This window comes from Penicillium cinerascens (assembly GCF_028974065.1).
Source record: "Penicillium cinerascens strain IBT 15544 chromosome Unknown contig_16_segment0_segment0, whole genome shotgun sequence".
Classification (NCBI taxonomy): domain Eukaryota; kingdom Fungi; phylum Ascomycota; class Eurotiomycetes; order Eurotiales; family Aspergillaceae; genus Penicillium; species Penicillium cinerascens.
Genome location: NW_026695286.1, coordinates 1 through 25,740, shown reverse-complemented (window position 1 = coordinate 25,740; position 25,740 = coordinate 1). Strand labels below are relative to the sequence as shown.

Genomic DNA, 25,740 nt, shown 5'->3' with positions numbered 1-25,740 from the left:
GAAATTCTTTGCAAACGACTGATTTGCAAAGAATAATAAATTTATATAGACTTTGCTCGTAAATCCGCACAGTATGCAGCCTGAATTCCCACCACACAGTACGAGCGTATCCATATTCAAGTTTCAATTCTTTCAAAGTCGGAATGATCAATAAATTGAATTCTTTGGGATTGCTGGGAATTGTAGTATGAATGGGTCAGGCACACTACAGTGGAAACGCAACATATTCAGGTTCGAAAGCCCATTTTTCATGATTGACTCACTGTTGCCCATTCGGTCTACTCTATATATCTGCTTGGTCCAAATACCAAGTTAGATCCTGGCCTTCTATCTCCCGCTGCGTAAATCCATTTCCAAAATATTGGAACCTGTTAGCTGTTTCGTACGTGTATTCAAAATCTTCGAATCGAGGTTCTCTCAGGGCTTCGAACCACGTCAATCGTGAGCCTGGCCAGATAGCCACCACCGGGCCATCGACCGAACCATTTTTGAACCAACTTGAACAACCATCGGACCAGGCCGTGCGCTTCATAAATTCATCGGTATGTTGAGTGAACTCGTTAACAGCCTCTTGTTTGACCTCTACAGCACGTATACGCTGACGTTGGACTTTCTGCAAGACAGCTAAGACGTAATCCGCTATCACTTCTATGGCTGGAATCAAAGAGCCGTGGCCAACAGGGGAATGTGGACCCAATGAGGCTGAACACCGAGTTTAGTCTCTTCTCAAGCATAAGTGCGTTAGAATGGGGGGAAGGGGGACCGACTGAAATAATTGGGGAAGCCCGCAACCATCAAGCTCATGTATGATTTGGGCGTTTCTCGAGTCCACCGATCCTGAAGGTTTTCCCCCCCATGACCAAAAAGAGGAAACCGAGGCTTGAATGAAATATCGAAGCCCGTGGCACACACGATAGCATCGAATTTGTGCTCCACGTTAGCTGTGGTTTGGATTCCACCCGGAGTGATCGTCACGATCGGGTCAAATACAGCGTCGACATTGTCGCTAGCCAACGCCTCTAGGTATCCGTTTCCAGGTGTGGGTCGACGACATCCAAAAGCGAAGCTAGGGACCAATTGCCGGATCAGATGGGGCTTGGCAGCTAACCTCTTCCGCATGTCTTCGGTGGTCACCTAAAATGGTCAGCAGGGAAGATACACGAGCCACTGAGGGAGACACTCGACCTTGACAGCTTCGCTCTGATCTTTACTTCCCTTGATGATGAACTTAAATCGAGAATTGAGTTCATATTCGATGTCTTTGCGGTATTGCAGGTAAAAATCAGGATTTTCTCGAAAATTCTGTTTTTGTGTCTCGGAATCTGCAAGAATTGAGCTCCAGTAAGCAGGAAACATTATTCAGTGGACTGCTTACACTGAAAGTTCCGACCATCAGAGCCCGCATCCTTTGTCGCATAGTTGTCTGATATCCACGCAGGTGATCGTATGAACGATTTCATTGATTTGACCTGGGGCTGTAAAGACGGAACTATTTGTACGGCCGAGGAACCACCGCCTATGACAGCAATGTCCTTGTCTGTGAAGTCATAAGAATCATCCCACTGAGCGCTATGGATTAAAGTTCCTTTGAAGTTGTGAAGTCCATGGATTTTCGGCCACTTCCAGTTACTATCACATTGATTAGCTTCGATACAGGAAGTGCACGAGAACATCAGGCTCACTTCAGAACTCCACTGGCATCGATCAGAAATTCACCCTCGTCTGTAATCAGACAACCGTCGTCCTTGACAATGGACAACCTCCATCTCGCATCAGTTTCTATCCACTCCGCTCCGCTAACCCGGTGCCGCAACCTGACATTTGTCATGATGTTGAAATCATGCGCGACACGCTTGAAATATTGCCAGAGTTCTTCAGATCCGGAGTAAAATTGATTCCACTCCGGGTTGGGGGCCCAATTGTATTGGTACGCATGTGAAGGGATATCACAAGCACATACAGGGTATCTGTTCTCAAGCCAAGTGCCCCCAACATCGTGGTTCTTCTCGTAGATTACAAACTCGCTGTCGGAGAGATGTTTCCGGAGCTTGTACGCGAAAAGGACCCCGGATGCGCCGCAGCCGATGAGATGATGACTCTCAATTTGCGCGGCTGTTCAAAGACAGTCTCTGAGACCTGGTACTTCTCGGCAGTGGAAGAAGTCAGGAGAATAGCGAAGCTGATGATGTTACATCTCTTGAGATTCAGCAGCTACTTATATATTAGACTCAAGCCCTTTCATCCTATTTCATCTCAAATAGAGGCAAGATTCGTTCGGGTCACCACCTTCCCCGCGTCACTTCCTTGCAGGCATGAAACGGCCAATCGCCATTAGCCTCGGTACGTAGGGAGAAGTGGGGTGGTACCACTGATTACTCCGATTGGCATTCACCCACCGGGGCGCACGATCACCGCAAAGTTGAGATTATTATTGAGACATTATTCCCACGCAGTAAACTCCGAAGTTGGCTCAAGAAAACTTACTTGAACGGCTCAGGGAATGGCGGAATAGAGAAATCAAGTGCTGTTATGAGCGGTCCCCGAGCTCGTCATCGGAGTTGTTATCAGACCCAACAGCGGAAAAATGGCAGTTAGCCCAGTCTGTCAATTCACAGTTAGCTCTCTTCAGCCCCATGGTTGTTAGTTCATAGCCAAGTACCCAGATCCATAGGTTGGTACATAGTTTGCTTGTGTTGCCCGAATCGGGCCGAATCCAAGACCAACCTTGACAGTCTACAATTCGCGAGTCCGTGACCCACGTGACGAGGGAATGATTTGCTTCAATGTAAGGCCGTCTGAACAAAAAGTGGAACCGTGTTTTAACAAAGCATTGCTGAAATTGTCCAAATGACTGGATGCAGGGTTCAATGTTATCCGAGACCGAACCCTACAGTCCGTCCAGTCGAGTCGTTTGCCTCAAACATCATATAAAGACGATATTTCCGTGTGTTTCTATGGAAATGAGGGAATGATGCTATTCTGCGGCTAAAATGGGGCTTTCGTAGCCGAGGAATGTACCGTATGAATATCTGAGTTTTAACAACCATTTTGAGGAAATAGTTTCCCATTTGTATTACCAGAAATGCGCATCAACTACCTCCATGGTACTCCAAAGCACTGATTGAGATAATGTATCTGCTGGCCCAATAAGTCAGCACTATAAAGCTCTTTGGTTATACAATACTCATCTAGTTAGATTATAACGCTACAAGACATTGTATCCGCCATAATGTTTAAGGCGTGAAGCTCAGCCAGGCGTAAGACCCGACCGTGAATTATACTTGAACTTCATCTCACATTCTGGTATGTTCGGGCCAAGCGGAATCTGCACGGCCTAGGCTCAATTGATAGGCTTAAATGTTCTACGGTGGATGGATTTTTGTATCCGCTCTCTTGTCATTCGTCTTGACAGTCCTATACGCATGCGCTTTTCTCATTACGACCGGGTAAGAAAGTCATCCGAGACAACGTACTGAACGTTGAGTACATCCTTAAGGAGGTTAGTGGGGTTGGTCTCAACAGACTATAGCTTCTCAATTGCTTTTTGGACCTTGAGAGAAACGGGATCAGGGAGGAACCATGGTGGAAAGTAGGTACTTTGCTTTTTAATCAGTAAGATCTAACTGTGTAAGATGATTATTCTAATGTTCAGGAGCATTGAAATATCCGAGAGGAATTGAATCACGTTTCCCGGAAAAGAGACTAAGATGAATGGGTAGATCAAATTCTTGCGGCAACATCGGGCATGCGCAAAATGCACTGCTGGGTCATGCTGGCTATCAAATTTCCTTCCTCGTCCCAAAGATTACTCCCGCTGTATGATCGGCCAGACCCAGCATGGTGATTAATGGCCTCCCTCAGATGCCATTCGTTTAGTTGGGGCAGGGGCACAAATACTCGTAGCGCAAAGTCCAAGCTTGAACAGGCTCCGACATCCTCAAAAAACAAATGGTTGTGACACAGAGGTAAGAAAGACAAAATACCATCCATTATGAAGGCCAAGCTAGCCAATCGCTCTCCTTCAGTGCCCAGAGGGTGTTTCACGCGCACCCAATCTCCAGAGGTCCTTTGCGTTGGATGCAGATGATCCTGATCAAGCAAGACGTTCTTAGTGACACCCAGGACATTCTGAGAGGTGACGCCCTCGAGGCACAGACGACCTTCGTAGAAATTCTTAGAAAGACCGAAGAGTTTGTTGAATGTTGTCAATTGATCGTCCGAGATTGTAGCGGATTTAGCCCTCTGCTCGCACAGCTCATCCATGGGAAGGCAGTATTTCCAATGAGTATAATTTCGCGTGGGAAAGGCTGAGTGATAAAGAACAGATTTTTCGAATTTGTGGAAGTCAACTTGGAGTTCCACACATGACCGTAAGAGGCCAGAAGACGGAACCTTTTGTTTCACAGTAACGCGAAAAGTTGCGAGGGATTTTGTACTCCGAAGTTGTACAGGCGTGCAGACAAGCTTTTCCTCCGTGTTGGCTGCGTGCAAGTAGTGCCCGAGGGCTGAGTAGAGATGGAATCCGTCTAGGGCTGCCTGATACGCGGCATGAATTCCGAATACGAGGGCATAGCCTCCATATGCGATAGGTGCAGTATTACCCATTCCCTGCGGAGCATAAAGCGAAAGATAATGGTCCCCTGTCTTCTCCAGCGAAACGGATTCCGCTAACGTGCTTGCCATGATAATTCGCAAGGCCCCCAGTAGCCCAGTCTCCGAATAGTCCACAGGGTGATGATGGATTCATGCACCATGAGAGGACAGCTGGACAAGTAAACGGGAAATGCAGCGGTCGAGGCGAAGAGGAATGTATCATGGGTTGAAAACTAATTTCTGAGCAATAAAACCTCGGTTGGGTCACTTAGGCGCGGGTGTGCCACGATCAATCGACCGGCGGTTCGACTCTCAAATCTCCACAGCCAGGTTACTACAGCCAGTTAGAGGCAGAAGCGCCTTCTGTTTTTTGCCGAATCTAAATGAGTGAAAAGAGATGAGATCTTACAGCAGTGCACATAGGCTGCATCGTCGTAAGCCTGCATTGTTGTTAAATCACTCTGCGTGCGCCTTAAATCTCTGGTTTTATATGACTGCAGCCCATTACTTGAGTAACGACTGTTTCACTAGCAGTTCATATGAGTAAATAGACCCAGGGAAGCATGGGCCTTGTGATGAACGGACTGAACGGGTGAGATATCGTGACGTCTGTAATCGAATGGCAATTCGGCCCGATGGGAATCCGACCGTTCACGTGATATTCGCCGAGTTCGGGCATCCGCGGGAAAAGGGTTGCAGCTCTCGGACAAAATAGACTTGACAGCATCCACATGACCATCATGGACAACGCGGTTGTCTCAGAAGGCAGGGGAGAGGCCACTAGTTCGTTGTCACGCCTATCTTTAACTGCGTGCTTGCGATGTCGCGAACAGAAGGTGATTGCCTCCACAAAGATTCAAGGATGCGGCGTTTGTTAACAATGAACCTCTCTCAGCTCAGATGTGGGCGCGAACGTCCCAGGTGCGCTCGGTGCAATCGGATTGATACGATATGTCAGTATCCCAGCCCTCCAAATCGACGGGGCCCGCGAGGTCAACGAAATGGCTCCCGGCTATTGCAAAGGGCAACTGAACGAGACCGGGAACAGGCTCACTCTCGACGTGCCGTTCCCCAGCAACCCTACAATGGGCCAGACCCGCAACAAATTCCTGTTCATGCCCTCAATCCAAATCCGCGACATCGTATTGCAAGCCTCGGCCGCGATAATCCTCTCGAAGGGGATGTATTTCGTGATAATGACGATGAAATTGACGACACATCCGTCCCGCCTGTCACAGGGACTCATGTACTCTCAGATGTACGTATCGATACACACCTAGAAGGGCTGCTCTATGATGACTGATGATTTTCCAGTCCTACTCAACACAGCTGCGTGTGGCAAGTTTATCCACACCCGAATTCGGTCGGGTCTCCGATCAGCCACCGTTACCACCAACCGCCCTTGGGCTCTCTCTACTGGAAATTTACTTTTCACGCGTGTATAATGCATCCCTTCTGTTTCACAAACCTGTTCTCTTTCAGCAATACCTCACTGGGGGACTCCATGGGACTCTTTTGAAAGCATTACTGGCGTTAGCAACCTTGTATGCCATAACTCATGCTTCCAAGGCCCGTTTTTGTGACACATTCAGCTAATAGCAGATTTAAGATTTCTTCGTCCGACAAATAACGACGACGACGAATCTAAGGGGGGAGTGGAACACACGGAGTTGAAACTTCTTCGTGCATATCATCCCTATGGCCTTCCCTGGGCGAAGGCCGCGGAAAGGGAGGCTTTCATGATGGCTGTGGATGCCCCATGTCTCATGGTAACTCAGGCATTAGAGTGCCTTCAGCTGTATTGGTTTGGCATTGGGCAGCCGCACTCAGCCAACTTATGCCTCGGTGAGCACTCATGCCTTAACTACGTCACTTCTCGCATTTCCCCCAATTGACGGATTTACAGCACTGGCCTACCGATCCTGTAACCTTCTTGGATATGGCAAGAAGGTCACTGACAAATTGGAAAGTTCTACCTGGTCGCTTGATTCAGAACTCGGTCGTCGGTGCTTCTGGGCGTGTTGGACTTCTACATGCATTGTGATGGAGCCAGAACCATATATCACATCGTGTTGGCAGGAGGCGGCCGAGGTGCCCCTCCCAGGAGTTATTTCCAATACAATATCAGGTCCTGATATAACTCTACACGAGAAAATGGATGGGAATTGGCATTCCAGCGCCGTGGAATCAGGAAGCAGAACCGATACTCATCCTGGAGCCGCAGCTTGCTTAATGAAGATGGTTGGACTGTGGTGAGTGATGAGTGGGGGTTTGGATCCCGCGTTATAATTTTCTCTGAGATCGATTCCACAGGGCGAAGATACAGTTATCATGCAACGATCGCGTTTATTCAACCGCCCAGAACTTGGACTTGATGCAGCAACTATCATTCTTGGCAACATCGCTGTTTGACAACGCAATCACAATGAGAACATCGGAACTCAGTGACTTATCATCGGAGGATCAAGTTATAATTCTTGTGCATGATGCTATCTACCATCAATGCCAAATGACCTTGCACTCGATGAATGTTCCATTGTTTTCCGGTATCTCTGCTGACCCAAAGGTTGACCTCGATACGCAAAAACAAAGCGCGAAGACTGTCGTGAAACACGCGGAGCTGTTTCATAGCCTACTAGAGTCTTGTTTCTCTGGGCGATACCATGTCTCACGTCTTCCTCCTCTTGTTGGCTATGGTGCTTTTCTCGCTGGTATCGTTCTCCTGGTCGCGGAATTATCTTGCCAGGGAAAAGACGCAAACATACCACCTGTTCAAAGTTTGAAGAGTAATTACAAACTTGCTGCTGCCAGGTCAATATTGCGCTTATTAGACGATTTGCGAATATATTGGCCAGCGCTACAGCATCCGGTAAGCCGCATCTGTCATATCCGTAGACACAAAATTTGGGGTTTCCTAGGGTGCATGGTTTGACGATTGACTTCTATAGTGGGAAAGGTTGCATGCAGCTCTTGATATGGGCTTATCGAAGCAGAAATGCCCGCCTAGGCCTGAAACATCACAAAGTGGTACGTCTCGCGCGCATCTCCTTATAATTTCAACATTGATCTTTTAATATAGCTCCAGACCCATTGTCGGCACAAGCAAATACATTCGGGCCTCCTGAGACATCTGCAAGGCACAACTATTCCAAGAATGCTTTACATGACCAGCTGCAGGTTCCAATGACCGATAGTAATGCAATAGAAAGGCTCGAAATTCAAGACGGATCTCATTCAACATCGGCCATGGACTGTCAAGTTGAAGCCCCAAATGAGATCGAACAAAGCGGCTCGTTGTTGAGCCAGGTCATTCTGCCAGAAGACCATGATTGGTACGATCCATGTTTCACAGGCGCTGGAGTTGAGCAATTTGTCGGGCTTAATCCTTCCAATATCTTCCAACAAGGCTGGAGGACATTTGGCTAGCGATTTGTGAGCTAATTTTGCTTTCCCTAAACTGGCTCAGTGACAACACACGATCATCACATCTTCTTTTGAGTTGTTTCGAGGGATTGAAAATGGCTAACGATACACTCACTTATGAAGCATCTGTCCTCCAAATTGTATCCCAAGCGCTCGAACTCTTTTATTTATTCGAAACTTCTGGTGCATTGAGGTCAGAGCATATCACATGTCTTCCCGCAAGGTCGTACAAACTCGCTCAATAATAAGTTGTTCAATAAAATGCTTCGCCACTGTCAGGATAACCGGAAAGGCCGATTTCAGTATTGCGAAAGCAAAGGCCTTTGACGAATAACTAGATGGCAATGAGTTTATATTGCAAGTGACAACTCCAATCTGCAACGATCGTTACACTGCGTCCATCTCTCGAGGATTCACTTGGCTGTCCCGGATGAGACTGTGCGCGCAAACTTTATCGCGGCATATCGCTTGGAAGATTCTCACGCACGTCTTCAAATAATGAAGGCGTCAATTATGTATCTAGTTGATTGTCGAAGCGTAAGGGGAGAAAGCCGGGATTCCATGTTTCTTTAGTTAGAGAAGCGTTGGAACTTTCTGTGTCGCGTTTCAAATTCTTCAAGTATTCTGTCAGCAGATTTGTCTTACTCTACAATTCCGTGGCGGATTCCTTTTGTAACATAGATCTAGTTACTAGCGCACACTGCCTCTGAGTACGGGGTACCCTAATGCCGTGGACGATTGCTCGCGGGCAGCCAGACTCGAAATCTCTTTCGAACGGCTGAGGCAAATGACCAGGCCAGGATAGGCTCAACTTCTATGGTCTTCAATGAAGAAGGCTGAACGATTTCATATAGCAGTGTGGGGTTCAATAAGAATTGAATATCTACGTGAATGTTGATCAGGAAAGAAGAAAGCACTTGGTGAATGCTGTTTCAAATCAACAGTGGGCTCCTATGTTGATAACGAGACCGGCCAGGAGTACGAAGAAAATATGACTTTGAATAGAGAGCACGCCTAAGGTGCAGACTTTAAGGAGTTGCCAAAACTGTTAATATTCTGCAGTATCACTGTCTTCATGACAACCTTGCGTTTTAGTTACTACGATAGTAGGTGGGTGATGACAGTTGATGACAGTTGTTAAGAGAACACAAGCGCTACAAGATGCCATGGAAAGGAAAGCTGCCCACTTGCCCAATTACAAATAAATATAGATATGCCTAGTGATGTGATCTGTTAAGCAATCCCATTTTTGAAAATGACTGTACGACTCGGACGGAACTATTCAAATGCTTTCTCATATTTCGAAGGAATAATGGGTAAGCTGACGTAGTTGATATAGGCAGGGCCAAAGTGAATGTGGTTGTGACCCTTGAAAATTTCCTCCGATCTAGAATGTGTTAGGTTAATGGATCTCCTGTATGTGACCGTCAAATGGACTTTATCAGATTCATACCTGTCAATAGGGTCATCATGTCCCCAAAACCCGGACCCGGCTGTGTCTCCTGAACTCACCTCTAGAACCAGGCGGCCTCCGCATTCAACCACTACGTTTGTGGGCCAGATTTCCACATCGACGGCGTATACCTCGTTTGGAACCACAGGCAGAACGTCTGTGGAGTAAAAATCTCGGTAAGGTAGCCAAGGCCGGTGGCGTGGATGATGGGGGTTGGTCTTGCGGAGAGACACCCGAAGCCACCCCTTCGTTATTGGAACAGGCTCCCCTGCAGATCCAGTATAGGAAATTTCTTGACCAGATGATGCCAGGTGACGCAGGCTGACAAATAAATCCATATCAGATGGAGAGCTTCCCCATCGATCTCTGCTGGCTGAGACATTGAGGTGGGCAACGATGTGTCCAGTGATCTCAGTTTCTGTTTCAAAAGGTGCCGAAGTGAACGTCAAAGTGTCAGAAACTGTGTTTTTTCCAAGAGCTCTGTAATTTAGTTTTCGTGCTAGCGACTGATCCGGTCGTACGGATCTAAGCTCTTGGTCTGCTGTAAGGTAGAAAGGCGTATACTTTGTCCTGGCTATCGGCCATTCGCTTTCTTTTCTCCGGACGAAAGATTTCTCCGCAGATGGATTGTTGTACCCAACATCTCCTTGGCGAAGAACCAAATCAACTGCAGGGAGAGCCCCCCTTCTAGTCCATCCATCCCGGTCTTGGCTTTTCAGCCAAGCATCGAGAAAACTCCTTTGGACTTCTACTTCTTCGGGATAGTAGAAGGGTAGGTCATGCCGTCCCACGATAAATCGGAGATATTTGAATTCAGATCCCGCCCATAAGTACCCATTCACATTTCCTCGGAGATGCAGTAGACTCCCACCCAGATTTGCCACGCTCAGAATAGGAACGTTGATATCTTCAAGGTTGATGTTAACAGACGCTATTTGTTCGTCGTCACGGAACCGCTGCTGATGTAGAATAGCCTTGTATCGGTTTGCATCTAATTCATTGGCTGAGAGGTCTCCTTCAATAGTGTCAGGGCCCCAATTACGTGCAGCACGCCCAGGTAGTCCATATTGGTTCGGCGCAACCTGACGAGCGTACCACATGTCATAGAATCTGTTTGATAGAATCCCACCATGTCGTATGGATTCATTATAGGCATCGGAAAATCCTTCCCAGGGAACAATCGCTGCCAAGCCTCTAGGTTGACGGGCAGCAACCTGCCATTGTGTAGCTGCATAGTAGCTAACACCCAGGAGGCCTACCTTTCCAGTTGACCAGGGCTGCTGAGCCGCCCACTCAATGACGTCACAGAACCCATCGATCGCAATTGCGGATTTGACGTGCAAGACTCCGGGGGATTGTCCGATACCAATTTCGTCAGCTCGCACAACCACATATCCATGATTGGTCCAAAAGAGAGGCGTCGGAGTCTCCCATGCAGAATGCTCTGTTTGGTGCGCTGGATCCACTTCTGAAAAACTTTTCGGGTTGAATCTTTCGTTCAACTGGGTTAGCATTGCTCATTGCCGGCACGCAAAAGTCCCACATACTGTTTATAGGAAACGTCTTTGCCATACGGCCCATATGTCACAAGAACCGGAAAGCTGCTTTCCGTTGAAGCTGCTTTGGGCTTGTATACGTTGCAGCGAACCACACCACCATTCCCTAGTGGCACAGTTACATCCTGCTCAAGGATGAATGGGAAGCTCGTTGTATCAACGGTCTGAATATCTTGATAGCCGTCTGTCATTTTGGCCTGTTTGATCGGTATCAGATATTTATGGCTAGCTTATTAAGAATTAAGGGGAAACAGAGGCATCTGCCATACCTTGAAAAGAGGACTGGTCCACCAGATTGGTAAAGGTAATGTCTGTAAAGGCAGTTGGAATGTGGAACTGAGAATTGGCAGCTTTTTATATGAGAATTCAGGTAATCTTAATCTCGATGGAATTCCTACTGCAAAAAGGCATCCCGGTCTGTCTCCACCGATGTCGACTTCCCCCGAACGCCCCCGAACGCCCCCGAACACCCCCGAATCACCCCCGAATCACCCGAACGCCTCAATTAATTGCAAGTGAAAGAGAGGTCCCGATTCCTATTACTTTGAGTTTGTCAATCATATTTTCACATTCATACGCGTTCAATGACTACACTCACACTTTCGCACGAAACTTGTTTTGCAAAAGATTGTCTCGTCCTAGCCGACGCAGAACCCAGGTCAGTAGGGCCCTACTGAGACCTCAGTGGGGTGCTTAAGTAAGCGCTCAGTAGGGTGTCTATAAGGTCAACCTGATCCAATTCCAACAAACCAACTTCTAAAGTTTTACAGTAAAAAATATCCCATATGAAACTGGACTCTTTTAGCATTGAAATAATATAGCTTGTGTCTATATTTAACTATTTTTGATGGTTGTGTGGTAGATCAAAGTTTGCCCAATTTTGAGGAATCAGCGTCAAGTCTTCCGCTCCGCCAAGATATATCATTTACCGTCACACTAATATATCCCGATTCGGGCTATTGTCACATCAGCCTTTGTCTCGACCACCCCAAGGCCAAACAACTCCTGATTTTCAACTAACTATAATCCAACAGAGTTACGCTACTTAATCCAATTTAGATTCCTACCTAGCCATAGGAAATAGAGATACAAACAAGGAAGAGATCTCCGTGGACCCTCACGTGACCTAGGGTTTTAGGGTTTTTTACACCGCCATAGCACACCGAGGATCGGGATCAATATAAGTTCCAAGACTCTAGACCACTAGCAGTAAAGCGTGTTTTCTAATAGAAGTATATCGAGTGTTTATTTATTTCTCCAGCTTAGTGCCCTTACAATGCCCTCAATCCTCGACTCGCCTAGGGTAATTAACCTAAACTTAGTCGGCACCGTTATCCTATTCCTATAGATCTATTAGCTTTGGTCGTGCGTCTCGTGGGTCCTTCTCACCTCCTTATATATAACTTAATATTCCGCATTTTGTCCTTAAGGTCCACTTAAGTCCAAAGCCCTAGCTACGGATTAACTGATAGCTTATCCTATTCCTTTAGATAGGCCTATAAGTTCCTATATCGTAGCTATAACCGAATCAATATACGAATTTCGCTTCGTGACTATAGTATCCGCTGCCGTCGCGGCCCTTAGAGCTTTTGTGGACGATTCGACCTAGGTAGTCCACGTCGAACGAACTCCTTAATTATATCAATCTCCTCCTACTGTTTTGTCGCCTAGTGTTTAGGTGAGCCCTATTAGGCTAGTTAGCGAGGGCCACTCGATTGGCCAAGGAGAGGTTCTTCCTAGAGAGGCGCCCTATATCGAGTCACTAGTCTATCGATCTCTAGGCCTAGGATCTCTAACAGGAAACGTGCCCGCGTTAACCTAGATAGCGCTAGGGAGTCCTATTCGCTTCTTATTTCTCGGGGTAGTGTCGATGCTAGATAGAGGCTCGGTGTGCCCTATCTCGAGCCCTAGTCTATACAATCTCCCCTTATAGCCACGAATAACTACCGTGCGTTATAGGAATGGCGAATCGTGGCTTTACCTAGCTAGACTAGCTACTCGATAGGGGTACTCGCAATTAAGTGAGAATAGCGATTTAAGGCTAGTAGAGGCGTATATATAGATTAGGTTCCGAGTATAACACTCTATTTCCGATCCTTAGGACTCTTGGCTTCTAGGAGTCTCGCTATCTACCCTAACACCCTACGTTACGGTATACCTAGGTCTTCTCGGATCGATTAGATCGGCTTAGGCTATAGGGTAGAGAGCTTAGATACTCGCGAGGCGCTTATCCTTAGCGGAGGAGGTATTCGCCGCGCGTTAGTCCTGTTCATAGCTTAGCCATCGCGCGGCCGAGGCGATAGCGAGAGTGCCTTCTAGCTAATATAGCTCTAAGCTACGCCGGAATTGGTTATATACGAGGTATAGTAGACGCGCTCTATTAGTGCTAGTCGACACTAAGGTAGTGTGTGTTCGTCCTCTAAATCTAAGTCGGCGAACCTATTTAGCTATAGACGAGCGTTATCATTTTCCTTGGGTGTCCCCTCGCGAGATAGTTCTAGTGCGGATCTATAAGTTAGATTCTTGCATCGATAGTCCTATACGATATCCTCCTACCTAGTAGGTCTTCGTGATCTCTAGCTAGGCTAGTCGTCTTGGGAGCCCCTTGCGCGATTTATGTCGCCGGGCTTAGTAGACTAACACTATCTAAGGCGGTTCTAGCGGTGCAAAGTGCCGCACGATCGTATATACCTATAAACGACATCGTCGACGTATATTTAAGAGAGTCGCGAGGAGAGGTCGCATCTATATACGCCTAGAATTCGCTAAACCCTAATCGCCCCTGAGACGTATAGGGCCTCGCCTTGTATTGCACGTTGGTTGGCTAGCACGGTATCCACCCTAACACTTTACATTCTCGCCTAGGAGGTATGCCTAGGCCTCTAGCTAATAGAATTTCCAGTCGGGAAAACCATAACAAAAGATCACGCGTCCGTACTGTCCCAAGATACCACGCCCTAGTCGGTCATTAGAGTATACTGGTTAGCGCGAGGCCACTCGAGCCTATATAGCTCGGCTCCGTGCGCGATGGCGGCTCGCTCTAGCTCCAGCTAAGACCCCTAGTATATTTTATAACCTATTCCTTAACCATGATCCTTGGGCCATGCCGGCACCGCCGTTAGAAGATTAGAGTGCATTTAGCCACTTCGATGAGCTCCGAGAGGCCCTCGTCGCAGCATCACTAGAGTATGACGCGGAACGCCTCAGCAGCCTAAGCCCGATAGCTATAGTAGAGCCATAGCCTACCAATTCCTCCAGTGAGCCGCAGAGCCACTATATAGCTAGGTGCGTTACCACTTAAACCAAGGAGGCTACCGCTAACCACACACGGTCTCTAGTGATTTATATCGATTCACCTTTTCTACCCATCGACGCGTCCCGATCCGATCTATTTAAATCTGCCCTTAAGCCGAGCTTTGCCATTACATCTCCCGCTACTAACGATCTATCCCCCAACGTGCTAGCCGCCGCCCTCGTCGACTAATTAGTGCAGCCTTATAGTTACGGGCAAGAATCCCATCAGTCGCCCACCGCAGTACCCGCTAATACGGTCACCTTATCTAATATAATGAGCTGGGCGTGCCCCGACCTTCTGCGGCCGCCCACAAACAACCGGATCGCGTAGTATCCGACTCCGTGGGATACTCTACTACCGACCCCTAAGCGGCGCAAGATCTTCACTAGATTGCCCCCGCCGACCGCCGAGGACACCTCCCTAGAACCCCCCACGGTGAACCTCGAGTCGGACACGGTTTCGGACGATGGGACCCTCTAGGTGGCGCTGGATATTGATAGTGCTAGCGGTCTCGTATCTAGCTTGGCTGTTACTCGGGAGGGCATCTACTAGAAAGCCCGACGGGCTAACATCAGTAATCTATAGAGCGGTCTTTATCTTGACTCGATCCGTGTCTAGTGGCTAGACACCTATGGCTAGCTAAGGCATCGACGTCAGCCTCTTCACTATGTTCCCTATCTCCCCTTTGGCCGGCTTGGTGGGTTCTACGAGGTGAAGCTCTATATTCTGTTCCCCCGCCTGTACCACCTATTGCAAGACCATTTTGTCATCACCAAGGCGGAATGGGAGACCTAGACGGACGAGATCTTTCTTCCCGCGATTTAGGCTATCTATCCGTCCTCGATCGGCCAACACTTTCCCTCGAGTGCTGCGCACATCGAACGCTCGGCAAACGCTCCGCAGCGGGAAACCCGCACGTAGGCTGGGGTGGGTGCCGTGTATACGCAGGATTTCCACTATCGACTGCAGCCTAATAAACTCGCCGCGCTGTGGTATAAGATCTAATGCCGAGTTTTGGAAGAGGGCCACTCTTACTTTCGAGACTCGTAGATTATGTTGACGGCTAAGAACCTTAAGCTGATCACGCAACGGCCGACTTAGTCCCAAACCCGCGACCTATTCTTGGCCTAATAGAGTCGGGCTATAAATCCCACCTTCCTGCAACGGGATTTCTACGATATCGCGAAGGAGATGATCTCCCATCGACATTCACCTCCCTTTCCTTACGCTCCCCCGGAGCCGCCACTGACCCTAAGCTAGCGGCGATGTTGCCTTGATGGATTCTATAGGTGGCTCTCCCAGAGTGAAGCTACAGCCACCCTTCCGGCTCGCTTAACTCCTTTGTCCGAGGCAGACTAGGTCTTAGGGCAGCCTTATAGTGATTCGGACCCCGAAGTATCTACTAGGCTTCTAGAGACGCAACCAAGACCGTATATAGAAGCTCACTCCGTAGGTTCACCCGATAGCGAGCCCGACCATTATCTCAATGAACCCCAGTCTGCGGATAATAGGCTTCCTCGCGACCTACAGCCTTTGGCTAGATAGCGGGTATAGTTTTATCTATAGTCTTTCCTTCGGGACTAAGGATCGATGACTATCGCGCCATCGCCGTCTAGCCCCATCTAGAAGCGCGGACTCCGCTATATCTAGATATATAATACCTCAAAAGAGGTCTTCGCTGCTAGTAATCACTATCTCTTTTCTAATAAGGGGTTAGACACTCTCGCCCTTGATCCCGGAATGGCTCGTTCCTAGCAATATATTAGCGGTGCCATAAGCCACTCGCCACTCGTCGTCCTCCGCGTATACCTCTATACGAAGTAGCGTTGCGATGTGGCCTTACGGGGCTATCGATCCTAATCCTACGGGACGCGGGAGGAATATCGTGTTACCAGGGCGGTATTCTAAGCGATGGACGACATTCTTCGTATACGAGATCTAGCAGCAACACCGATCGTCCTCCCGCTATCCTACCAGCCATTCTTTGTGTATCCCACGTCGCTCATTCTCGACTGGTGGCGCTAGAATATCAACAAGCTCTATCTAGGGTTTAAGATAACGTATAGCCTCCGCCCGCGGACCTTTGTGCATTAGGAGCACACCCACGTTATAATGATGTTCCTACGGTGTCTCACTTCTGTATATAGTGGACAGGGCGCGCATCTTCGCCGGAGCCTAGGATTGTGGATTGACCGTTATATCCGCTAGCCCCGCGAGGGCTCCGATCGCGAATAGGTGCAGGAGGGTATGGCTCTCGGGATGCACCTCGAGCGCTCTAGATATGCCTAGATAGCGGACAAGCTCGACTGGGCCATAATGATCTTCCTGCCTACGCACCGAGCATATATAGTGTTTAACACTCCTAGCCTACAGTCGGCGTACCACGCCCGTTATTGGTAGGTGGTCCGCGCCCAAGACGACTTTCTTCTCTTCCACGATATCTTCAGTCGTCTCTAGGAGCATCGGATAGACGCGTAGCGGTCCGCGCTTCTTCTCTAGCTCCTAGTCGATCTCTGCCTCCGTGCCTTCCGCAAGGACGTCTTCCAGACCCTAGCCGATCGCCGGTGTATATAGTAGCCGCTAAGCCCGGACCGGATCCGAGAGGCCTATACTAGGGATATACCGCTCACTGGGGCGGGGGTTCGCTACGTCTTTGAGTATAGTCGCTTATTAGATAATCTTTATTTTATATCCCAGACGCACATCAAACTTCCGCACGTAGAGGGCCTGTTTATCTGGCTCTAGGGCTAGGATAGCGATGGCAACCAGGGCGATATACCTCGCAAGCATTGGAACGACAAGGCGTATTAGGTGCTCTACCGCCAGTGTTTTGGGGTCATCGCGTAGACCTACGGCGTCCAGCAAGCGCGGGCATAGCGTCTCCGACTAAAGGAGACATAGGTCCGTACGCATTAGGTGCTTCTATACCCCAGCGACGAGACGTTCTAGTCCGCCGGGACGAAACAGTATCACGGTAAGCTCCAGGCGTAGGCCAGTGTGCATTAGGAGGTCGTCCGCTACTACCAATAAGGCTAGCCTACTGGCCTAATCACCGTTCCCGCGGACGATATAGACTCGCTCCTAGTGTCGGGCTAGAAATGCGCGGGGGAGCCTAGCCCGCTTACGGTCACCGTGCCTTCGGTGCCCACCAACCTTACCTAGTGGCTCGCCGTGGTGGATGATTCGAGCCTAGTGGCTACGGGAGAAATCCCTTTGCCTACTTACGAGGTGCGGTCCGGAGCCATCAGCTAGTATGTCCGCTAAATGGCTCCCGAGCGCCGCCACCTCCGCTCCTTTTAGTGGGTCTATCATATTCTGGATAGCGAGCTCCATAAGAACGACGCGTGGCTCTAGCAACACCTCCTTAACTACCTGCGGGCCGTCGTGGAGACCCAGCGCGATAAGCTCAGTTCTCTCCAACGGCCGCTAGTCTCTAGTACCTAGCAGCGACGGCCACGGCCCCGACTCGACGCTGGCCTAGCCCCGTTGAATCTCTGCGTGTAGCAGCTCGAGGACGAGGACTCTAATCCCGACAATCTCCGCTCTAGGTGGGACCGTCTCTCGCGTCGCCTCTATCGTAAGGAATCTAAGTGGCGCACAGCCTAGAAAGAGATTCGGCGTTAGCTCCAGTGCGAATAAGACAACCAGACGATTTGGTAGGCCCTCAAAAGCCACCTGCTGACCGACGAGGAGCGCCAGTATACCCACGCCCGGTTCTTCTAAGTGCGGGCGCGATACCGGATCGCTTACGACCGACTCGCTTATGCCTCGCGGGAGTCGGCTAAGCTGTGGCGGTAATATTACTATCTAGTTGTATTGTGGGGGTTATTAGGTTGTATCTATCTTATATATAGTATATCGAAGCCGCTGCTAGGTATATCTTATATAGGGCGGCAAGGGAACAACCGTGCTTCGCTTTACCCTAGCCCCCGGTACTCACTCCCGGTACTCACTCCCGGTATTCACTCCCGGTATTCACTCCCAGTATTCACTCCCGGTATTCATCTTGAATTCCCCGACCAACCCTCGTCCCATCCCTACGCCCGTCTCTTGTGTTTGGTCGGTTCTCGCCGTCTCACTCTCATAGAGACCGCCTCCATCGAGGAGACTTTTCGCTACTACGCTCCATATCATGTTTTGATCTGCCAGCGCTACTAGTGTGCGGTCGTGGACGCGTAGATCAGTCGATATCTTCGCCGTTTCCACCACGGTGCCTCTAGCACTACCTTCACGGTGCGGGAGGTGCGGCAGCACTTTGAACGATTCCCCACCCGCGTTCACCTTCTTCGGGATCTCTGCATTCTATCAGGGCCCGTTCCGCCGGTCCTAGGGCTCGCTCTCCACCCAAGCTTCCAGTGCCGGCATCCCTCGTGCGGTTGGATCGGTCGGGAGGCGCGTCGGATCCACGAGCATTGTCGAGAGCACCACGGCTAGCAGAATCCCTATCGCCGCCGGGAAACGACTGCAGTTCCGTGGCAGGATACCACTAGTCAACAATTCGTGTCGCGGGGACCGGGGTCGTAGCTATTCGCTGTGCACCTCGACGCTGGACCGCTTTTATCAGGCCCCGGCACTTCTTTACCACCTAGTCATCCTGCACGCATTAGATCCCCTAGCTCCGCACGGGCATCGCGGCCAGTAAGTGCTGATAAGGCGGCTCCGCGTGGGCTAGTGAGCGTCGATCTACGCATCACGGACGAGCCGACCCCGGCTATATTGGCGGCGGAGCCTAGGCTCGAGATGACGCCCCCGCCGAGCGGGCAGCTATGCACTCCAAGCTTCCTCACTAGCACACCACCCCCTAGCGAGCAGTCCGACACCGATGGCCCGTCCACCGACGAACCTCTGCTAACCGCCTCGACTCCTCAGGAATCCCTATTTATTCCCGCTCCCGCCCTAGCGAGTCCTCCGCTCCTGCCTACCGTGCGCGAGTGGGCATCATCTTGCCCGCTTTATCGCGCCCACCGCGCGAAGAGCGCCGCGCGGGCGAGCCATTTGTTCGCCGACTGTCCCTCGCCCAAGGCGTATACGATACGCAAGGAATGCCGGCGGATTTAGAGGCGGCTTCCCGCGGCGCCCTAAGGCATATGTCCCGACTGCGCACTTCCTATGTCGGTTTATGCTAAGTGGTCGCAGCGCGGGTCTAGTTGGACACTCCGAGTTAGATAGGAGTGCCAGTTTCCCGACGTCGTACTCCCTATGGTTGCCAATATTATGATCGTGCATAGCGAGCTCAGCTGGCGCGCGATCTGGGCCTAGATGGAGGGCGACGGGGTGAACCTCCGGGATGCTAGGGCGGTCTATAGCTAGCTCGGGCTTAAGTAGATGGTCGATGGCATCTTTGGATTCCAGGTTACGTATCTGTTTCGCCGCCTCCATATAGTGATCACCAAGGACGATCGATGGGGTCCCGAGTATCGGTTACGTCGTCCCGAGCGTCAACCCATCCCTAATATACTTAGATCTTTGGGCTGAAATGGTGCACGGGACTTTTTTTACTTTCCCTTTAGGCTATGGGTCCTGTATATAGTCTACGTTGAACTCCGCTGGTGTTCACCCACTTTACTAACAAAATGTACCCGGCCCTAAACCGGAATGGTACTAGCGCCCGCTGGTATTCAGGGGCAAACCCGCTGGTATTCACTACTTACTGTTAGCGATATTAACAATATATTTTTATTATTTTTTTGATATTATCTTATTCTTTAATCCGTGAAATATGCCCCAATCTAGATTTAGTACACCATAGTCTATGGTTGGGGGAGAAACTGATATCTTTCCACCATATGTTAAGATCCTACGCGAATGGCGGGTGGCCCTTTGCACTACCCACGGCAACTGCTACATTCGCCAGAATCTAGCCCGGTATTTACTTAAGAAGCATCGAACACCAAGTGGGCAGCGTAGGAGAATTGAATCCAGCGCTCTATTATAAGATGTGGCCGCTACGAAAATTGATGTGGTACAGCCACCCGATGGCACGGAGGAGATTCATAGGCTGCCGACCGTGTTGGGGTATCTCTGCCATTTTGCACAATGTGTCTTCCGCACGACTAGCACTGATCGGATACGACAACACTACAATCAGCGGCACTAGTGGCAAGTTTCGCAGCAGGGCGCGATGCCATAGCATCAGGCCTACGTTCAGACATTGTTTTGCCAGTCGCAAGCCCAGCGCTACTTCGCTGTTGTTCTGACAGACCGGGTCCACTGGACCGCTACCCCACAATATATATATCTCCACGCTAATGCACCCACCAATGCACCACCCTCTACCTATAAGCGATCTTCTTCCTGCCCTATTTCTGATTAATTATGGGACGATATTATACGTCGATACCGACAGCGGCAGTCTTAGCCGCTCCGAGATTGTGTCTAGGCTGCACGATATATCTCTAAGGTCACACCGTGGATAAAGCGGACTGGGATCTATATCCATCTCTAGGGACTTAAGCTAAGCGAACTCGGTCTTAGCTACCGACTGCCTAAGCAGGAGCAGGAAGAATCACTCTTCATGATCTATAAGAGTGTCGGACGAGTCCTCGAGAATGCTATAACCGTGCTTGTGTATAACTAGGACCTAGAAACCCAGCATCTTAGTCGCCGAAACGCACGGCTCCTCAATACCTTTACTCGGGGAGAAGCCTCTTAGGACCCTATCTCGGACCTACAAAACGAGCAGTCCCGCCGGAGATATATCGATACCTAGCAGCGACTGATCTGCTACTAGGACCGAGTGGTCGAGCAGGGCTAGCTCCGAGATACCCTATTCCAACCGAGCGACCGATAGCGTGAGGCATAGCTTGAGGTAACTTAGGTTACGAGCGAGCTTATTAGCCTTGTCGACCTGGACCGAGAAGGCATACACAAAGCGACTCTTCGCGACCGACTCGACCGGGCAGTCCTAGAGTTTAGCCTTGCTATTATTCAACACTCCGTTCCCCGTCGTAAGTTTGATTCCGTCCTTGTTTCATACGCTGCCGTGCGGTATTGGAGTCCCACCCAAGGTGTATAGCTGATGGTCGGGAATTATACCTCTATTCTATCCTAGTTAATCTACGACTGTCAAATGGTGGTGCTTGCGTATATGTTGGCGGAGACCACGGGTGGCCGAGAGGCCGAAATTGGTGCGACGATCGTGGATATCCGGAACGAGTAGTTATTAAATGACATCGAGGGCCCCGTGGCTAAATTGCTCGAGAATCGGCTACTGGGGTTTAGCATTAGCTAGACCGAGGTTCCATCGGCACAGATTCGCTGGTATGCGGACGGCGAGACGCTGGTGTGGTCGGACGTCATCTTTCATCTATCCAACTTACATCAAATTATCTTCCAGAAGATTTCTGAGGCTCGGCGAATTTTTGACGAAGAGCTATGCCTTAGTGGCCGTTCTAGCCCTACGTCTGAGATCCCTATGCTAGATCTACGGCTCCTCGTCGACAACTAGGATGCCACCGCGCCCAGCTAGTCATTCCTGACGGATTCGCGGAACGTATACCACCTAGCCCCGTTACAGGACTGGTTGATCTCCTGGGTGGGTAGGACCCCCGTTCTCTTCCGTACGTTCTAGTCGCGGACCGCCGAGGGGCATTGGGTGGTGTCCGCGGATGCCACGCAGTAGTATAAGGATAGGGTGTAGCGTTTCCTTCGAGCACTCCTCGTCCCCTTCTTTATTAGGTTGGGTCAGCAGGGGCGTCGCACGGAGTTCATTAGGCTCTAGTGGAGGAACACGACTTTAACCACTCGAGACTTATTTCTCCACGATAGGCAAATACTATTCATCCTTAGCTACTATAAGTCCTAGAACCAGAACAATGCGTCTCGATGGCCGGTTCGCTTCCTACTCCCTAAGGTTATATAGCTCGTGACCTAGTACCTCGCTATAATCTAACCATTCCGCGATTTTCTCCAACACGAGACGCAGTAGCCCGGCGCTGTATCTAATTACCTCTAGTCCTATAGCCTTGATCTATGGGCTGCGGATGCCATAACTTGGATTATGGTGAATACTAGTAAGCTAGTTCTTGGGAAGCATATCTATATCTAGGCCTGGCGCTAGATCACGGTGGGTATCGCCCGACGGAAATTCGCTGCTGTCGAAGCTAATCTCCTTATTGAAGAGAGGGACGATAGCGAGGAGATAGATCCCGCGCGAGGGAGTATGTCGGACGCACTACACTAGTAGGTAAGCCACACCCCATCTACCGATAATTAGGTATATAGAGGGACGGTGAACTTCCGTGGTAGGTTAACTGATGCTAGGCTCCAGGAGTTTCGATATATTAGTTGGCTCTAGCATTAGTTCGTGCGTGATCCTCTCCAGTTTCAACCAGCCCTCGCTATGCCATATAAGTGTGCCGAGCCGGCCACGCTATAGGAATGGGAGGAAGGAGATCATTCCCTACGTGATAGCCCGCGCAGCACTTCTAATAGGACCCCTAGTAGTCGAAGCGTAGTCGGCAGCGCGGAAACCCAATCGTTCGCTACCCTATTTAAGCGACGGCGCGATAATGACGAGACCCCTATCGCACGGCGTATTGCCCAACGCGAGGCCCCCGCTAGGACCTAGCGGCGATGGCGAATGGACTAGGCGTATGAGGTTCTCCAGCGGATGTATAGCGTGCACGCTCAGTATCGGTCCCGCGGGCAGTAACAAGCGATGGAACATATCTTGGCGGGCGCGGGCTAAGTCCTGGCTATCCTACGAACTAGTGAGGGTAAGAGTCTATTATACCTTCTCCCTTGTTAGCTACCTAGGGCTAGCACCACGGTGCTAATCCTTCCACTAGTGGTGCTCAAGGCCGAGATACAACGCTAATGCGCAAAGGCCGGGGTTGATGCCTATATCTAGGACGCGCAGTCGAACCCAGATTATTTACACTCCTGCCCACTTATTGTCGTTGGGGTTGAACAGGCAGTGCGGCCTCGGTTCCGGCAGTTTCTGAATCGCCTTTACGTTACGAATGAACTCGACTGGGTTGTGTTCGACGAGTGTTATCTCGCGGTGACCGCGGTGTTCTACCGGCCCGCGATAGCCTTACTCCCGCTGTTGCGGGATTTGGCTTGTCAGATGGTTTTCCTGATAGGCACCCTATCGCCGTCGATGGTGTTTGGGTTCGAACAGGCGATGTTGCTACGTGGTGCGCGGATAATCCGTAGCCCTACAACGCGTCGGGATATCACCTTTTGGGTTAGCTACTGCCCCCCTAATTCTAATCTTATTCGGGACTTTGCACTTCCTGGAATCCGCGAAGCGATTGCAAGCCTTGATCGTGTTGGGCGTGCTATTATCTACTGCTGCGTGAGAGGCGTCGCGGATAAGGTTGGGCGGGCCCTCGATGCGCCGGTCTACCACTCGCAGTCTAGTAGTGTTGAGGAGAAGGCCTAGGTCCTCCAACGCTAGCGGGATAGCGAGCCGCCGTATATTATGGCGACATTAGCGTTTAGTATAGGGATTGATCACGCGGCGGTTCGGTGGGTGGTTCATATCGGGGTCCCCTAGGACTTAATCAGCTTTACACAGGAGGTCGGGCGGCTTGGACGAGATGGGGCTAGGGGGCGATCGATCATTCTAGTACCTCGTCAATAGAAGAGTGCTCTCACCGACGGCAGTGGACGACCGCTAAGTGCCGCGGAAGCCGCCATATAGAGATATATCAGTGCTACTAGTTGTCGGGTGTTTGAGCTATCTATCTTCCTAGACGAGCGCGGTAGTCCCTACACCCCCACGGCGCTTTTATGTGACTGCTACTAGAATTCCGGTATAGTCTATTTACCGGAACCTTCTGATATCGCGGATGCCTCGGTTCGAGGGCCGGATGTAGCGGAGGTTGAATCCGACGACTCGAGCGATTTACGGGCTAGGGGCGAGCTACTTCGATCTTAGATATAGAGGCGGGCGCGTGGGTTAGCGGATTACATCGCGTCCCTAGAGGAGTGGCGCGGGATATATATGATCTGCTACTATCTCCCTCGTCCAGCATCCGGGCAGGCTTTGCACGCGCGCCATCAACTAGCGAATTGCCCGCACCCATAGCGGTATAACTACTTCGATGCGAAGAAAAAAGCGCAGTCCCGGGGTTAAGCGCGGGGGGGATGGTTCGAGCCGTATAGTAGTTGCTACCGATGCTTTAATTCGCAAGTGGTGTGTGATCCAAAGGGACTAGATAGGTGTCGGTTTAGGGACCTTATAATGCCGCTCTGCTAGGCTATCTTCCAGAAGAAAGGGTGGGTCCGGGAATTTCTCGGCGGACTAGGCGGTGGTCACGTCGTAGGCGACGAGGCGGCGTATATATTATGGCTAGGGTTGGAATAGTCGGTGTTTAGTGAACGTGCATCTAACGCGATCGTTGTGGGCGATTCGGTCCTGCGGTAGATAGGAAAGGTGCCGATATAAATTTGATAGGTCGGCAAGGAGATATATATCTATTAGCATCGAGGGAAATAAAAGATTTTCATAGGTTTCTTTCTCTAGGTTCGGGGTAAATACAAGGTCGTGCGGAAAGTCTATATCTATATCTAAACGAAGAACGTTCCCGCACTGGTAGGCACTTTTTATACTATATATAGTCATAGTTGCTTGGCTCGCTCCTTCTCCCCCCGACGTATATTTAAGGGCGAGCTACTAGTCAAATGCATCATCGGTCTCCCGAGCATCAGACCCCAATAGCAATATATCCTAGAGAACGAAACGCTAGGCGACACGGATCATCTTCGCTACAACATCCGCATACGAGTTAAGAGTCAAGCGATATATCTCTACACTACGCAAGGGCCGCTAACGGGCACACTAGGGTATATTAGAAGGCTAAGCGGTAGCACTATTACCGCGGATAGGTATTAGATGAATGGATCCTAGACGAAGGTAGGGTTTAGTCGTGGAGGGAGTAATTACGTGATATAAGGTTGCTCTCTTTCCGATAGAGATTTTGGGTTACATTTATCTAGAGGGTTTTTGGGCCGAGCTAGGGGTTTCTAAAGTGTATAGGGTATTAGGGCTCGCTCGTTTTGGCGCTAGATAGGCATTAAGCTATTCTAACTAAGTGGCGTATCGTATTAGGGTGGGCGTTAGGGTTTTTATACTCGAACCGTTTAGGGTTACTCGCGCTACCACCTTAGTCGCTAGTAGTTTTAGTCTACAATTATTAGCCCTTCTCTACGAAGGGATGTAATGATTTCGGATTTACTATTATTTACTATCAGAGGGAGGGGATAGGGTTTCTTCGGTCGGGCTTATACTAGAGAGTGAATATATTTCGCAAACGTAGTGTTTTAGATCTTAGAGTAAGTACCGACGCGCTAGCCCCCGCAATCCCCCCGGCGCCCCCCGCTGACCGCTGTGTTGTATTGGAAGAAGGGTTTAGGGTTTAGGGTTTAGGGTTTAGGGTTTAGGGTTTAGGGTTTAGGGTTTGGGTTTAGGG

General features: G+C 49.8%; 6 protein-coding genes across 6 annotated transcripts; 3 read left to right on the top strand and 3 right to left on the bottom strand.

Annotated features, from left to right (window-relative positions):
- Window positions 1–283: 283 nt before the first annotated feature.
- Window positions 284–2,681, bottom strand: N7498_000006 (flavin-containing monooxygenase; the record flags this gene model as incomplete). The annotated part of the gene is made up of 6 exons (XM_058447069.1): window positions 284–702; window positions 768–1,134; window positions 1,186–1,322; window positions 1,376–1,629; window positions 1,683–2,112; window positions 2,660–2,681. The coding sequence occupies 6 exons, from the start codon at window positions 2,679–2,681 to the stop codon at window positions 284–286; spliced, it is 1,629 nt and encodes a 542-aa protein (XP_058312480.1).
- Window positions 2,682–3,720: 1,039 nt separating this feature from the next.
- On the bottom strand, window positions 3,721–4,605 carry N7498_000005 (thioesterase family protein; the record flags this gene model as incomplete). Its single annotated transcript, XM_058447068.1, has 1 exon — window positions 3,721–4,605. The coding sequence occupies one exon, from the start codon at window positions 4,603–4,605 to the stop codon at window positions 3,721–3,723; it is 885 nt and encodes a 294-aa protein (XP_058312479.1).
- Window positions 4,606–5,324: 719 nt separating this feature from the next.
- Window positions 5,325–8,019, top strand: N7498_000004 (fungal specific transcription factor domain-containing protein; the record flags this gene model as incomplete). The annotated part of the gene is made up of 9 exons (XM_058447067.1): window positions 5,325–5,376; window positions 5,494–5,585; window positions 5,642–5,851; window positions 5,908–6,137; window positions 6,203–6,438; window positions 6,500–6,845; window positions 6,907–7,462; window positions 7,542–7,620; window positions 7,673–8,019. The coding sequence occupies 9 exons, from the start codon at window positions 5,325–5,327 to the stop codon at window positions 8,017–8,019; spliced, it is 2,148 nt and encodes a 715-aa protein (XP_058312478.1).
- A 1,275-nt stretch (window positions 8,020–9,294) lies between these two features.
- Window positions 9,295–11,216, bottom strand: N7498_000003 (CocE/NonD family hydrolase; the record flags this gene model as incomplete). The annotated part of the gene is made up of 3 exons (XM_058447066.1): window positions 9,295–9,403; window positions 9,470–10,960; window positions 11,017–11,216. The coding sequence occupies 3 exons, from the start codon at window positions 11,214–11,216 to the stop codon at window positions 9,295–9,297; spliced, it is 1,800 nt and encodes a 599-aa protein (XP_058312477.1).
- A 7,844-nt stretch (window positions 11,217–19,060) lies between these two features.
- Window positions 19,061–19,378, top strand: N7498_000002 (uncharacterized protein; the record flags this gene model as incomplete). The annotated part of the gene is made up of 1 exon (XM_058447065.1): window positions 19,061–19,378. The coding sequence occupies one exon, from the start codon at window positions 19,061–19,063 to the stop codon at window positions 19,376–19,378; it is 318 nt and encodes a 105-aa protein (XP_058312476.1).
- A 4,045-nt stretch (window positions 19,379–23,423) lies between these two features.
- N7498_000001 (uncharacterized protein) lies at window positions 23,424–23,708 on the top strand (the record flags this gene model as incomplete). The annotated part of the gene is made up of 1 exon (XM_058447064.1): window positions 23,424–23,708. The coding sequence occupies one exon, from the start codon at window positions 23,424–23,426 to the stop codon at window positions 23,706–23,708; it is 285 nt and encodes a 94-aa protein (XP_058312475.1).
- Window positions 23,709–25,740: the final 2,032 nt, after the last annotated feature.